The 13513-nt window shown below is 36.2% G+C and overlaps 1 protein-coding gene across 1 annotated transcript; it reads left to right on the forward strand.

Moving 5' to 3' along the window:
• Positions 1–61: 61 nt before the first annotated feature.
• rab22a (RAB22A, member RAS oncogene family) lies at positions 62–11725 on the forward strand. Its single transcript, XM_034083608.2, has 7 exons — positions 62–146; positions 1511–1590; positions 2249–2330; positions 5820–5891; positions 6856–6962; positions 7504–7613; positions 8629–11725. The coding sequence occupies exons 1-7, from the start codon at positions 111–113 to the stop codon at positions 8724–8726; spliced, it is 585 nt and encodes a 194-aa protein (XP_033939499.1). The 5' UTR covers positions 62–110; the 3' UTR covers positions 8727–11725.
• Positions 11726–13513: the final 1788 nt, after the last annotated feature.

Raw genomic sequence — 13513 nt, forward strand, 5'->3', positions numbered from 1 at the left:
TTGTAAACACACAACACGTGAAGATTTTTCTAAATAAAGAAAAATAAAGCAGAGGGGGAAACTGCCAATGGTCGTCGTTAGAACCACATTTTGAGGTAGAGGAGATCGATATGGCGCTGAGAGAGTTAAAAGTCTGTCTTCTGGGGGTAAGTCAGCATCGATGTTGATGTAAACACGTTATGTATGTTATTCCTGACTGTACATCTCAGTGTACCTGTGTCATCAAATGATCCATACTGCTCCTCATCATTTTACCATACAGTCACTTTACCTGTAAAGTCTATAGACTACTATTTTTTAACTTAAAACTGTTAACAGCTTTAAGTATTTTTGTAGTATTGATTATTCATATAATCACTTTACATTCCTGTGTACATCTGTGTTGCCTTGCATTGGTTAATAATGTTTCTTCTTCTTCTTCTTCTTCTTCTTCTTCTTCTTCTTCTTCTTCTTCTTCTTCTTCTTCTTCTTCTTCTTCTTCTTCTTCTTATTATTATTAACTGCATTCCTGTTTACATCTCTATTGCTTTAATTAATTATCATCATACAGAAATATTTACTACATCCTTGTTTACATTTATTTTATTTGCAATACTGTCTACCACTCATTTGTTTACTTCATATTATATTTTAGCTCTTTGTTATATTCTTACTTTGCTTTAGGATTTTATGACCTTTAAAAAAAAAAACATATATCTATTCAAAATTGTTTAGCTTCTCTAATATATGTGTGCTTATAATAACACACAATCTGCAATCTTGGCTGTAATTATGTAAGGTAGACAGATGAGCAGACGGGACTCACTGTCAAATAATGGTACTGTCTTTTCCTGGACTTTAATTTCAAATCAGCAAAAGGTACAATGTTAATTCATGTCTAAACTGAATATGACATCAGCATAAACTTATATTTTTTCTAATAGAATCCCATTAATACATCAATCTGAAAGAAACATCACATCTCCTTTTAGCTATCACCTACTAATTTGAAATAATAATTTACTGGATTATTAGAAAATAGTCAGACACAAAATTGACTAAACGTTTTTGGTTTCATTTTTTGGATATGAGATTTTTATAACTGCACATTTATTGTCTTTAGGTTTTAGACTGCTTGTCAGAAAAAAAGTTCTACTTGTATGCAGGGAAAGTTGTGATTTGAATGTTGACATTTTATAGATAAAGGGATTAATTGATTATTCAAACAAAATGAAACATAGATTAATACATGAAAATAAGCATTAGTTGCAGCCCAAATCCTTAACATTCATCCCTATATTGCATACAACAGAAGCATAATTATCATAAGAGCCTCCAAATAATAGACTCCTGAAGTAACATCCTCACACAGTAACAGGCCTCTAGTGGTAACAGGAAGAATGAAGATGCCATGCAAAAGCAATAATGTCTGGGCGTATTGCCCGAGAATATGTTTTTACACTTATGATTAAACTTCTAGTTATTGTTTCCGACTGTGTTTAGTAAACATTGTCTTATTTTGTCTCTGCAGGACACCGGCGTTGGGAAGTCGAGTATTGTTTGGAGATTTGTGGAAGACAGCTTTGACCCAAACATCAACCCAACAATTGGGTAAGTTCCAGCTGTCTCCCATTGCTAGACGTTTATAATGTTTATAGTGTTTCATCGGTTTCATGATTTGTGTGTAGAGACGCACAGAACATTATCAAGAATTCAGTTATTATCTCTCTATATATAGATTATTTAAATCCAATTTGAACTAGAAAGATCAGAAAATGTATCAGATTGAAATCTCTTTTCCGGAAAAATATGTTCACATGTTGGGAGTTTTGGGTTTTAGGCAGTTAGTCCAAAAAAGAAGCAGGTGAATACATCATGTAAGGCTTTAGGAAATTGTTATGGCTATTCATTTAATTTTTCTTTATTCATTTCTATAGTCTTTTCTGAAATTAGACCAAAGAAAATGTATGAATTAAGAAAAATAATTGTCAGATTATAAACAATGAATACAAATGCCAGAACTCCGATAATCCCTAATTTTATTGATTAAAACAAGTGTATGTTTATTATTGTTACTTTTTATTTGTTCGAATAAGTGTCGATAATAATAAGACCTTTATACACAGTCAAAATAAAAACAACACAAATCAAAAAAGGCATCTTTCAAAAGTAATTCAGAAATAATATTTGTAAACAGCTAAATCATATGAATGTTTTTTTTGTTAAATGACATAGCACATCAATAATGAAGCCCCTTTCTTTTCACCAGGGCATCCTTCATGACCAAGACAGTGCAATACCAAAACGAGCTGCACAAGTTCCTGATCTGGGACACGGCAGGACAGGAGCGGGTCAGTAATGTTCACTGAGGTTTTGTCTTCAGCAGTATTTGTTTTAATAGACTGGTGGATAGCCCACGATTCAAATGTTGTGGTTCGGCAGCCAAATCACAGCAGCTCACAGTTATGATAATGTACAGTTAGCATATTTAAAAATCCACCCATTACTCTTATGTGTCTTTTAGGAACGGAGAAAGCTATCTACACGAGTGCATGCAGCACTTCCTAAGAATAGTGAAAAGTGCAGTTATTCATTATATCTGATAGGGGGCAACATTTACCTTTCTAAATGTAGAGGTCTTCTTTCTTACTTGTAGTGCTCTTGGTTTAGGAGCCCCCCTTTTGTGTAACTATTGTGGAGTAATGAATTCAATTCTTTTTAGATCACTGATTGGCGTCTGTTCGGTTAATTAAAAATGTTAGTATTGATTTGTCCCTTCTGTCACCTTTAACCTACAAGATAATATGCATCTCACTCCTTCTTCCTCATTGCAGTCATACATTTAGAGACACAAATCAACGAGTTCCCCGTTGCTTTATGTGCTTTTTATGTTACTCTATTTTGCTTGCACGTCTAAAACTGGTCGTTGTCAGTAACCAACATGTAATCTACACTCCTGTGTCTCTACAGCAGCAATATTTGAGATGCCTCATCGCCCATACACAGTTTAAGATTGAACCACTGGCATATGACATGTGATATATAGGGAGAGGATACATCTTGGTGTCTTAGTACAGCTTTAGCATTTAAGCATGCCCTGACACCAAGCCTCAGACGGTTATAGTGTAAGGAAATACTTTCTCTTTTGACTCACACCCTGCATCCTACATTTCTCTGCCTTAACTCTGCACATGGCTTCCCCTTTTATTCTGTGGATGCCCTTCTCTTTTTCTCATGCATTTTCATTCCCTGCTGCTGTCATTTCTTATCCCTGCTTCTGTCCTCTCCAGAGAGGTGAGATAAGATGCTGTTTGTCTTTTATCCTGCTTTTTCCCCCGGGGACCTCGGCTTCTTCACGGCCTTGAGGGGACTTCAATGCAGCCTCGTTTGAGATAAGATGAGAGGTTGAAACCCAAGTTGTCTCAGCCCACTGGCGGCTGCTGCCACTGTGTCTTATCTTATCTGCAACCCCTTTTTTCCCCTTTATGTTTTCTCATGTCTTTTCATTTACTTTCCTGGTAACAATCAATTTGTCAGTGATTTCTTTTTAGCTCTTTCCATTTTCTCCACTTATTTAATTCCACAAATTCCCTTTTTTTCACTACTATGTGGCAACTCAGATTCCCAAGGGGCTCACATCCGTGTGTGAAAAAGAAGCAACATTCCTCCAGTAGGTTTTTTTGCATGTGTGTCTGTTTCCCATACAAAGCTTCTGTGGAATTTGTAAGCCTTATGTGGCTTGTTTTCTAACTCCTGTGGAGCTTTGGCCTATCTAAGTGTGTTGAGTTGAGAAAAGGGAACACAAAGCCAGCCAATGCACATGGAATGAGAGAACAGAGCGAAAAGGAAGGCTCTGTGATTTCTACAATTCATATCTCGACACCAGATGAGGCCTCACGAGTACATCTGAGCCCAGCTGTCAACAGCTCGTCGAGTCCTCCCCCTCTGACTGCTCCTTCGCACAGAAAACAAGCAAAGGAGGCTTTAAATCCTACTGGTATAGCAGGCTTTCTTTCATTAAGCACCCAGTTAGTGATTTCGGCAATTAATCTGCTCCGCCAGGCATCACTGAGGTCGTTCTCTGGGTCGCTGTGTGGCCAAACGTCTGGCCTCGCTGTGATTGCTCTTTGGGTTAAGGCAGAGAGAGACCACACAGGACTGGTGGTGGGACAGCCCAACACTAGCCAATAAACAGACAGCACTCTCCCCAGTGTCTCTGCCAAATATCTCAAGTTGGATTCCCGTTGGTGGACTTGGGTCCAGCAGCAACAACTATAATTATGTGGAATGTGTGCTTTCCTGAGGTAACACTCCAAGATAGATAGTTTATTCCATCGTATTGCAAAAGGAAAATGAAATTGGTGGGAAGGCAGGGTTCATTCCAAATGAAGGTCTTTTTCAGAATATAAATATCATGATACATGGGTTTATTAGTTAGAGGAGAGGGAAATAATACTATATCTTGAAATATATGGTAAATTAAGCAAATACATATTTTGAAACATCTACTACTTCAAAAACCTGTAGAGGCCATTGCTAGCATTTTAAGCTAAATGTCCATATTTGTGACAGTGGATCCTAGTCCACTTTTTTTCAAGGTGACTTCAGTTAGGAGAAACTACAGGTCACAACGCAACTGCTGTTTTCTCGCATCTATGCTCTCTATTCATTGGATGGTCTGATAATATCCGTTTGTCTTGGAAATGGCGGGAAAAGTGATTGGATTTGAGTTGCACTGACATTTGCAGGCTCATCAAATCGCTGTTGACCACATCTTAAACTGAAAGATGAATGAAATAGCAGACAAGATATATGTCCATGCCAGTGTAGCCTGGTGTAAGCATGCTAATATGTACTATTAGCACCAAAAAGTACAGCTGAGGCTAATGGGAAGGCTTCGCAGGGAATAACTAACGTTGTTATATTTTCATCCTGAAGGGGATATGACTGTCTGAGCTATTATATAACAACATATGACAATATATCTAATAGTTGCTGAACAAAAATGTGAACCTGGTGTTGGGGTTAGAGGAACAAAAGTTGGGATCAAATCTGATCCAGTCAGTAAGTGTCATCCTCAAACCAATATACTGTATCATATTTCTTGGCTTTTGAATAGTTGTTGAGCGATTTCAGTCAGCTCATTGTTAATTCCAGGTTTCAATGATCATTGAAAAGTGTTTTACCAGGAAAATAACAAAACCTGGCAAGAAGAAAAACAAAAAAAACTATTGGCAGCTATGAATTTATAAAATGCACATGTTGTTTGGATTATGTGGGTCTTTTGATGTAGATCAAACATAAAGGCCTCCATAAATATCAAAATGCTAAAAGTTTATTTTTGACACATTCTGCTCATCTTTTACTTGATGGCTTCCACATGTGTGAGGTCTTAGTGGAAAGACTTGCCCTACTTCCATTTTATATAAAGCTTCTTGGCTAATAGGCACTTGGCCTCTGATATAGAAAATGGTTCTGTGTCTTTTTTTCTCATTTGTATACCAATATAATTGAGTCAAATAAAACTCCCGTACCTATGTGACAGATTAGCCACAGTCTATGAAAAGCCAAGACACAGTTTATTGATATACAGGATGTGAAACTATATAACTGTACAATTAAACGGCAATTATATTTGTAGTGCCCTATGCATATACAAATATGAGAAATCGGAGGAAAATCTGTTAAACCTCAGACTTTAAAGATAAGTCTACTTTATGAATGTTGTTGCATAAGGTAATTTGATCATCATTTTGATATAGTTTTAAATCAATATGCAGATATGAACCTCCTCCCTGCTCATCATTACTCATTGCTTTTGTTTCTCTGTCTACTTACAGTTTCGTGCCCTGGCACCAATGTACTACAGAGGGTCTGCGGCAGCCATCATTGTTTATGACATCACAAAAGAGGTATTATTTTTGTTTTTTAAAAACTCAACAGCAATGTCTGGTTGTCGACAATGAACTGGTTACGATTATCCAGAGACCTTGGTATGAGAGGTTTCATGAAGGAACTATTTTCTTTATATCGTTTCACCGCCTATAAGTAAGCATGCATTTACTCCTGGACGAGACGCTCAGGCTCTTAACAGCGCAGGATGTAAACAATAATGGATCTTCCTCGGCTAAGCTTTAACGTAAGCTAGCTTCAGTTTAGATCAGTAGAGCTTCTCTTTATTTAGTAGATGCATGTTATTCGATTAGATTCAAGAGGAGTCTCTACGACTGAAAACACTTGAAAACTCACACCAAAACAATTGTGATTGATAAATAGCAAGAGGAATAAGATGAGATAAGATAAACTGGCCCCTGTGGGGAAATTCAGAAGACTTTTTTGATATCGACTTCGGTTCGTTTTCGTCTCCGTGTGGACGGGGCCTAAGTATATTTTGATACTAATACTTTTCTTGTGTTACTTTCTTGAGTAACATTTTGAATGCAGGACTTTTACTTTTAACAGAGTATTCTACTCTGGTAGTTCTGGGCCTACTCGAGGTAACTGTGTTGTTATGTATGGTGTAAATGTGTAGGTTACCTTAAATGTACTACCTGATTAAAAACAGTTAAAGCAATGATTACATAAAAAGTGTGGTCTGTGAGCTTTTTAACAGCAAACGTAAGTCCTTCTCTCAGGCCCCGTCCACACGGAGACGAAAACGAACCGAAGTCGATATCAAAAAAGTCTTCCGTCCTAAGCAGCAACAGAGTGAGAGTGAAAATCAGGACAGTACAGATTCACACAAGAATAATAAGATTAAAGATACAATAACATGATATACAGGTATTAACTGTTAAAACAAGAAATTAATTAAATGAACATATATACATATTTGAGTCTGGATTGTTAAATATATAATATATTGTTTATCAACAGGAATCTTTCACAACACTAAAGAACTGGGTGAAGGAGCTGCGCCAGCATGGACCTCCCAATATAGTGGTCGCCATTGCTGGCAACAAATGTGACCTGTCAGACGCCAGGTGAGCCGGAGTTAGAGAAAATACTACATGTTTTATCAAGAATGTGAAGTATGATGAGACCTTCTCATATACAGCGAGAGTGACAATGGGACTTTAGATGTCTTGCTACGATAAGAAGAATTATTCGAAGGATATTTTAGGAACTTTAGGAATATCTAATGCCTAATATCTAATGTTTAGCTTAATAATGTTATTGAAATTCAGTGTGTGGAGCTACAGCAAATTAGTCTCTGACAAAGCGCTTGCCATAGACAGTTTAGAAAAAACAAAAACTGACTGAATACACTCTCAGCTCTATTGTTTTTTTTGTTGTTCACCACCTTCATACATAATATTTCAAGATTTTATTGTTGTTATTCTGTATCTACCACAACATGGAAAACTGGCACTGCTTTTGGGAATATCTTCCATGAAATTGGGAAATCTTTCACATGATAAGCTGTGAAAGTACATTTTGAAGGTTATCTGGAAATGCATGAAAATTGATTATCTGTTCGCATGTTGCAACAAAATGATTTTCAAATACCTCTTTTATTTACAGGGAAGTGCTAGAGAAGGATGCCAAGGACTACGCTGACTCTATCCATGCCATCTTTGTAGAAACCAGTGCCAAGAATGCCATTAACATCAACGAGGTGTTTATAGAGATAAGTGAGTGTGTTTCTTCTTGTACAACCCCGGGTTCAAATTGAGCCGTGACAAATTAAGCTTTGTCACATTAAGATAATTATCTTGTCTCTCTTTGTGTTTTAAAACAGGTAGTTTTGCAGTCTTTTTTGAACAATATTGCTAAGGAATGGTTTATAAATATTTCAAGGGAGTCATCATTCTTTTCTGTGTTTGCATCAGACTTCAGCGATGGGCTGGATAGTAAAAAGCAGCAGATAATGCCAAAGCACAATCCACTTAATCATGGCATCCTGACATTTTTGTTTTAAAACACACATTTGCAGAGATGGGAGCAGTCGATTCGACAACTGATAAGCATTAAAGAAATACACAAGCTGTGCCCTAATTCCATACTACATAATACATCTAAGCAGTTTTTGCATATGCAGTGTGTTCATATGGGAAACATAGACAAATGCATCATACTGAAGTGTTTCTGCGTACTAAAAACTTGATCGACATAAACATGTGTTGTATGATATATTCAGGATTATTACGTCATTGGGAAACAGTTTGTCCTATATTATAGTTTTCCTAGTGGACTCGTTTGGCTCTTATGTATTCAAGAAGTTAACGTAAAAAAACCGCGACTTTGAAATATAATAGGAATTAAAGCTCACAAAGTTAAAGTTAAATTATTTTCTAAATATTCATGACTTATATTTTCAGTGAATAGTCCTTCTTTTTATTTATGTATCATCAACCCAATCAAGAAAGGGTTTGTATTATGCATACTGCTGGCCAATGTTTCAGTGTTAAAACATTCAAAAATGGCTTAGAATTAGTGAGCTGTAGCTGAATGGGTCACAGTATGAGCTACTGCACTATGAAGAATGGTGTACATTATTTTATATTATATTTTTATTGGGGGTTTTTAACATCGAAAAAACATAGTCACACATACATTAACACATTAACAGAAACATTTTGTACATTTAAAATAGATGTGAAAAATTGAAGTTTCACAACTAAGAAAGTTTGTTTTGTTTTCTCAAAGGTAAGCGCATCCCCCTGGCTGAATCAGCAGGAGGAACTTCAGGAAAAGCTTTCAAACTGGGACGTCAGGCCTCAGAGTCTCGCAGGACGTGTTGCTGATGATGCCGGTGACTGTCCCTACATGACCTTTGACCTGACCTTTGCTCTCTCTGTTTCCCTAGCGTGCTTCAGCGTACAGCCACCACACACTCAAACACCCCTCATGCCTGATATGGGCCTATAGCAGTACCACTCTAATGACAAAAGCAAATGCATCTTTGCACCAGTAAACAACAAAAAACTACAACATATATACCGCTAAAGATTGCTGGCAGGAGAAATATTTCAAGTTTGCATTGATACATTGATATGCAAATGAAAGACCAACATACACAAGACTTCTAAAATGGATATCAACCTCGGTTTGGTGTATTATAGCCCCGGGTTGATTACAGGATGTAAACATCTACAGATTCATGAATTCAGAGATCATTTGCACATCTTGTACATTTGTCAAAAACCTTTTATCTTTCAACCAAAACATAGACTCACAACTTTACATTTCACCAAATTATTTTAATATCACTGAAGTTATTGCCTTTTTTTTTGAGATGTCTCTCCCAAAACATTGTTAACTTTGTGAAGGATCCATCTTTGTAGTTAACATGTGTTATCAATAATTTATCAAAACAGTTTGGAGAAAAAGTTATGCTAGTCATACGTTTTTATACTTGCCTTTAATCATAGGTTTTTCAAAAGATATTTAGATGGATCTTGGTGATTTAAGTAGGACAGCTTTTGCACGCTAAATATCGATTTTATTGTGTGAGTGCTGTTTTAATCAAGATGTCTTTCAAGGCCAAATACCTAATGGGTGCTCTGATGTAAAATGTAGAAATAAAAGGATTGTGGGAGCCTAATGTCTTTATATAGAAGGAATAGTTTGCCATTTTGGGAAATGTGTTTTTCGTCCTTGCCTTCGGTGAGATGAGAATTTCAATTCATTCTCATTTAAGTACTAAATAGCAGCCGGTTAGCGTGGCTTGGCATAAAGACAGGGAGGAAACGGCTAGCCTGGCTCCGTCCAAAGGCAGCGAAATCTATTGTATCTGTCAGAGCCAGGTGTTTACCCTCCTGCTTTGTATTGTTCTGCTTGTTTAACACTCAGACAGAAAGGGAAAAAGCGTATCCCCCAAAACCAACTATTTCGAATTTAATTGTGGACTTTGTTGTTCTAGCTGACTCTGTCTCAGTCTTCAAGAGTTCCAGCTGCTCACTTGTTCCCCACATATCAACTTGTAATTACTTAAAAGGTAATAACTGAATCCTGTATATGCAGTTCCCTGTCGTGCACACAGTGTAGTTGTTTCACAATATCACTTTAGCTTTGTTTAAACAGGCGAGCATGCTTGTCCTCAATCCTTTGCTGCTACTTCTCAACAGTTTTCCAGATTTCTGTGAGGTCTTGCCAAATTCTGTAATTGACCCATAAACATTTTTTATCTTTCTTTTTTTGTGTGCACGTAATCAGCAGAGGCTCGTGCATGCAGTATTGTTTTACTACCTGGCCTGCGATGAAAACATTGAGGTTGGAAACTCCGATTTCTGAGCTTAAATCTCCCCTCAGTGAGGGAGGTGCAGAATCAGACGTGGCACTGTGTCAACATGCTGACCCCTTACTGAACCTCTTTCTCCATGCTGCTCTGAATTACTGTATGCGCTTTGTTCCAAGGTCTTTCTTCTGATTTACATTTCTCCCATCATCTTTTACTTTCTTCCTCTAAACTCCAGGCACTTATTGTAGGTCCAGCTTTAGTTTTGTTTCAAACAGATGTGGTACACTATAGCTTTCACAGAGCTCTATTATCCCAATACTCTATGATCCTTAATGCTATGTTACAGAAGTTGAACTCCTATTTTGGCCTAATTGAACTTCAGTTAAATCATGAGCCCCCACAGACTTATTCATTCTGTGTAATTTCATGCTTGTCTGTATCTCTTGAACCTCTTTAACCCCAAAACCTCTTTCTAAAGTTGCCAACAAAAAACAGATGTGGGCTTAATTAGCCTTCCCACATTTATACATTTGGATTCTGTTCTCTTCTGTCAGCGCAATCCTTCTTTTTTGTTGCCTTTACGCATGTTAAATGTAGTTGTTATTGATGAGTTGTGCGCTAAGCAGTACTGCCTATTTTCTTAAGGATTTTTCCATGGAGTGCAATAGTTGTTATGATGACAAGGTAACATGTGATCTAATCCAAGAAAATAAAACATTAACAGAGAGATGATGTTCATATCGCAGAGCAGAAAATGTGATCTCATTCCAGCAGTGTAGAACAGATGATAATGACAGGTTTATATTGACCTCTTTGAAATGAGCAGTGTGATGTTTTAAAACCAGAGTGGCATTCTAGGTCAAAACTTACATTTAAAGGGAATGACTCTGGTGCTTTGAAAGCTGCACTTTGACTGACTTATTCATTTGCCCGTGTTACTTACTATCAATCAGTCTTCTGTTTTTTATTTGTGTGAAAACTCTTGAAGAAACGTTTTTTAACAATGTCCGACTTCTTAATGATCTCAATGTTATTTTAGGTTTTGACTGTTTGCACAGTTCTTATTTCTAACAAGAACACAGTGCCAAATATTTTCTGCATAATTATGCCTACTTATCCTTTTTTTCAACTGTCAATGTAATATAATGATTTAAAGTGCTTATAACATACATGCTTAAAATATTTGAAGTTTCATAATGACATATGTTTCTCCATGTAAACAGGAGGCATGGATATGAAATGTGTGCTAGTTTTGCATTGAAAAATACCAATTGTCTTGGGCTGGCCCTGGGAATGTCATTATTCTGTATTATGTATATTTTTCAGTGTAGAAATATTCCATCTCATTGCACATAAATCAACGTCTTTATTCTAAGCCACTTGTGTGACCACAATATACTTTGTTTCTAGTAATTCTATCAGCATTGTAGTTACCATATTTAGCGTTTGACTATGTGTCATATTGATTGTAACAAAATGCCTGAAAACACTTGTTTGCAGTGTATTTCCAAATCTGTAAAAAGGGAATTGTCAATTTGTTTACTAATAAAAGATTGACAAATATGTCTTGTGTGAATTTCCTACACGTTTCTCACTCCCTGGTGTTGGGCCCAATAGAGATGTCTGCATTAAGTTGTTCCTCTGGGATACAGTGACAATTTTGTTAGTGATTGATAGTGTTGTTCAGTCGGCAGACAGACGCCTGGCTATAAATATAAATATGACACTTGAGATGCGTGTTTGACTGGCAGAGGGCTTTTCACTGCACTTTGAATAGTGCTGACTGGGCAGAACACAACCTCCCATTCCCCCACGTAACCCCACTTTCTTTATAAAGCATGTTAGAAAATTATGAAAAGTATGGCTATAAACTACAACTGTCACAATTAAGGGCTCACCAGGTATCACTACTATAATCAACCATTACATGGCAGATTGGAAATAACATTGGAGCTTGACAGGTGACAAATACATTGGTTAATTAAATTAATAAAAATTAAACTGACTCTCTGGCGTACAGCTGAGCTGCTATCCAGGACAACATGAGTGTTTCACAATGTCAGATTTTAACTGTCAACAGTTTTAACCTCTCAGGTCTAAATAATAACATGTGCCCTTACAAGCTGGTTCATTGATCCACTTAATTTGACTCATAACTACTAACCCTGTTTTTGTTCTGCAATAAAAATACAGAAAATGTAATTGATAAAACAATTAATTATGCACTTTTATAGCCCATTGCAACGTAATCAAGTTGTTTTTTTTCTTTTGTTGAGACAAATACAAAATTGTCGTACCATCAAATAATTATTAATACCGTAAATATAGTGTGGTGGTCTTTATCTTATATGAAAAAAAAACTAAGTCAAGGATATTTTTTATTTTAAGAAAACCAAGATGCTAGGAATTTATTAATGTGAAATATTATAGAAAATTGCACTAAAAGATTTTAAATATGTTTAAAAAGTCATATTTATCTTAGAGGCTGCCAAAAAATGATCTATTGAAAATGAAAACAAAATGTTTTTTCAAATGCAATGTACTTTATAAAAAGTAGGAATACATTTGAAAGAAACCTTATTTTATTATTAGTTCAGAGCCAAGTCTTTTTCCATGCCAAGTTATCTACAAAATGTTTTCATTATGAGATTACATGCAGTATTGTCATAACATTTGGAAGAAAAATGTCTTGTGAATATATTGTTACCATGGGGATATGAAGAAAAACAAAAGTGTGCATTGGAGGAAGAGATGGTAACTGATGATCTGGTGGTAACATGTTTTACATGATGCGACACAATGATATGAAATTACTTTATTGTCAGATTAAGTCTGCCATTTTTCCTACATCACAGCAGCTCCATTTGCAACATCAACAAGGACAAATACTGACACAAGGAAACAGACATTAAAGTCACTGAAGACAACGTGAAGGCTCAAGACGTACATTTGACCTGGAATTTAACTGCTTAACTGACATTTTAGGATTAACAGGTGCACAAAAGAGTGCTTGTGGAACCATGTATCTCCGATTTGATGGTTAAAATTCATATTCACTGTTCAAAGACGGTTGGGACCAGTATGCAATAGATTAAGAGACCCAGTAATATATAAAGTTGCTGAAAGTAAGCCAGCCATTCCACTTGCAACATTAAAGTGCGACACAGGATTGCATCAATCATAATTTAGGATTATTGATTCGGAAATGGTACATTCTGCATAAGGATTTTACTTATTATATATTAAGATAACACTTTATTAATTCATTTTAGAATCTGGCAATAAAAAAATTCTCCTTTATTATCTGTACCTTAAAGTAATGAACATTAGTGGAGCATTCGTTATTCAGTT

This window comes from Pseudochaenichthys georgianus, chromosome 5 (assembly GCF_902827115.2).
Source record: "Pseudochaenichthys georgianus chromosome 5, fPseGeo1.2, whole genome shotgun sequence".
Taxonomy (NCBI): domain Eukaryota; kingdom Metazoa; phylum Chordata; class Actinopteri; order Perciformes; family Channichthyidae; genus Pseudochaenichthys; species Pseudochaenichthys georgianus.

Bases quoted from the DNA above. Each gene is read 5' to 3' on its own strand.
- rab22a (XM_034083608.2), top strand. From the start codon at position 111: ATGGCGCTGAGAGAGTTAAAAGTCTGTCTTCTGGGG. The intron at 1,591-2,248 runs GTAAGTTCCAGC...TCTTTTCACCAG, and splicing joins AACATCAACCCAACAATTGG to GGCATCCTTCATGACCAAGA. The intron at 6,963-7,503 runs GTGAGCCGGAGT...TTTTATTTACAG, and splicing joins TGTGACCTGTCAGACGCCAG to GGAAGTGCTAGAGAAGGATG.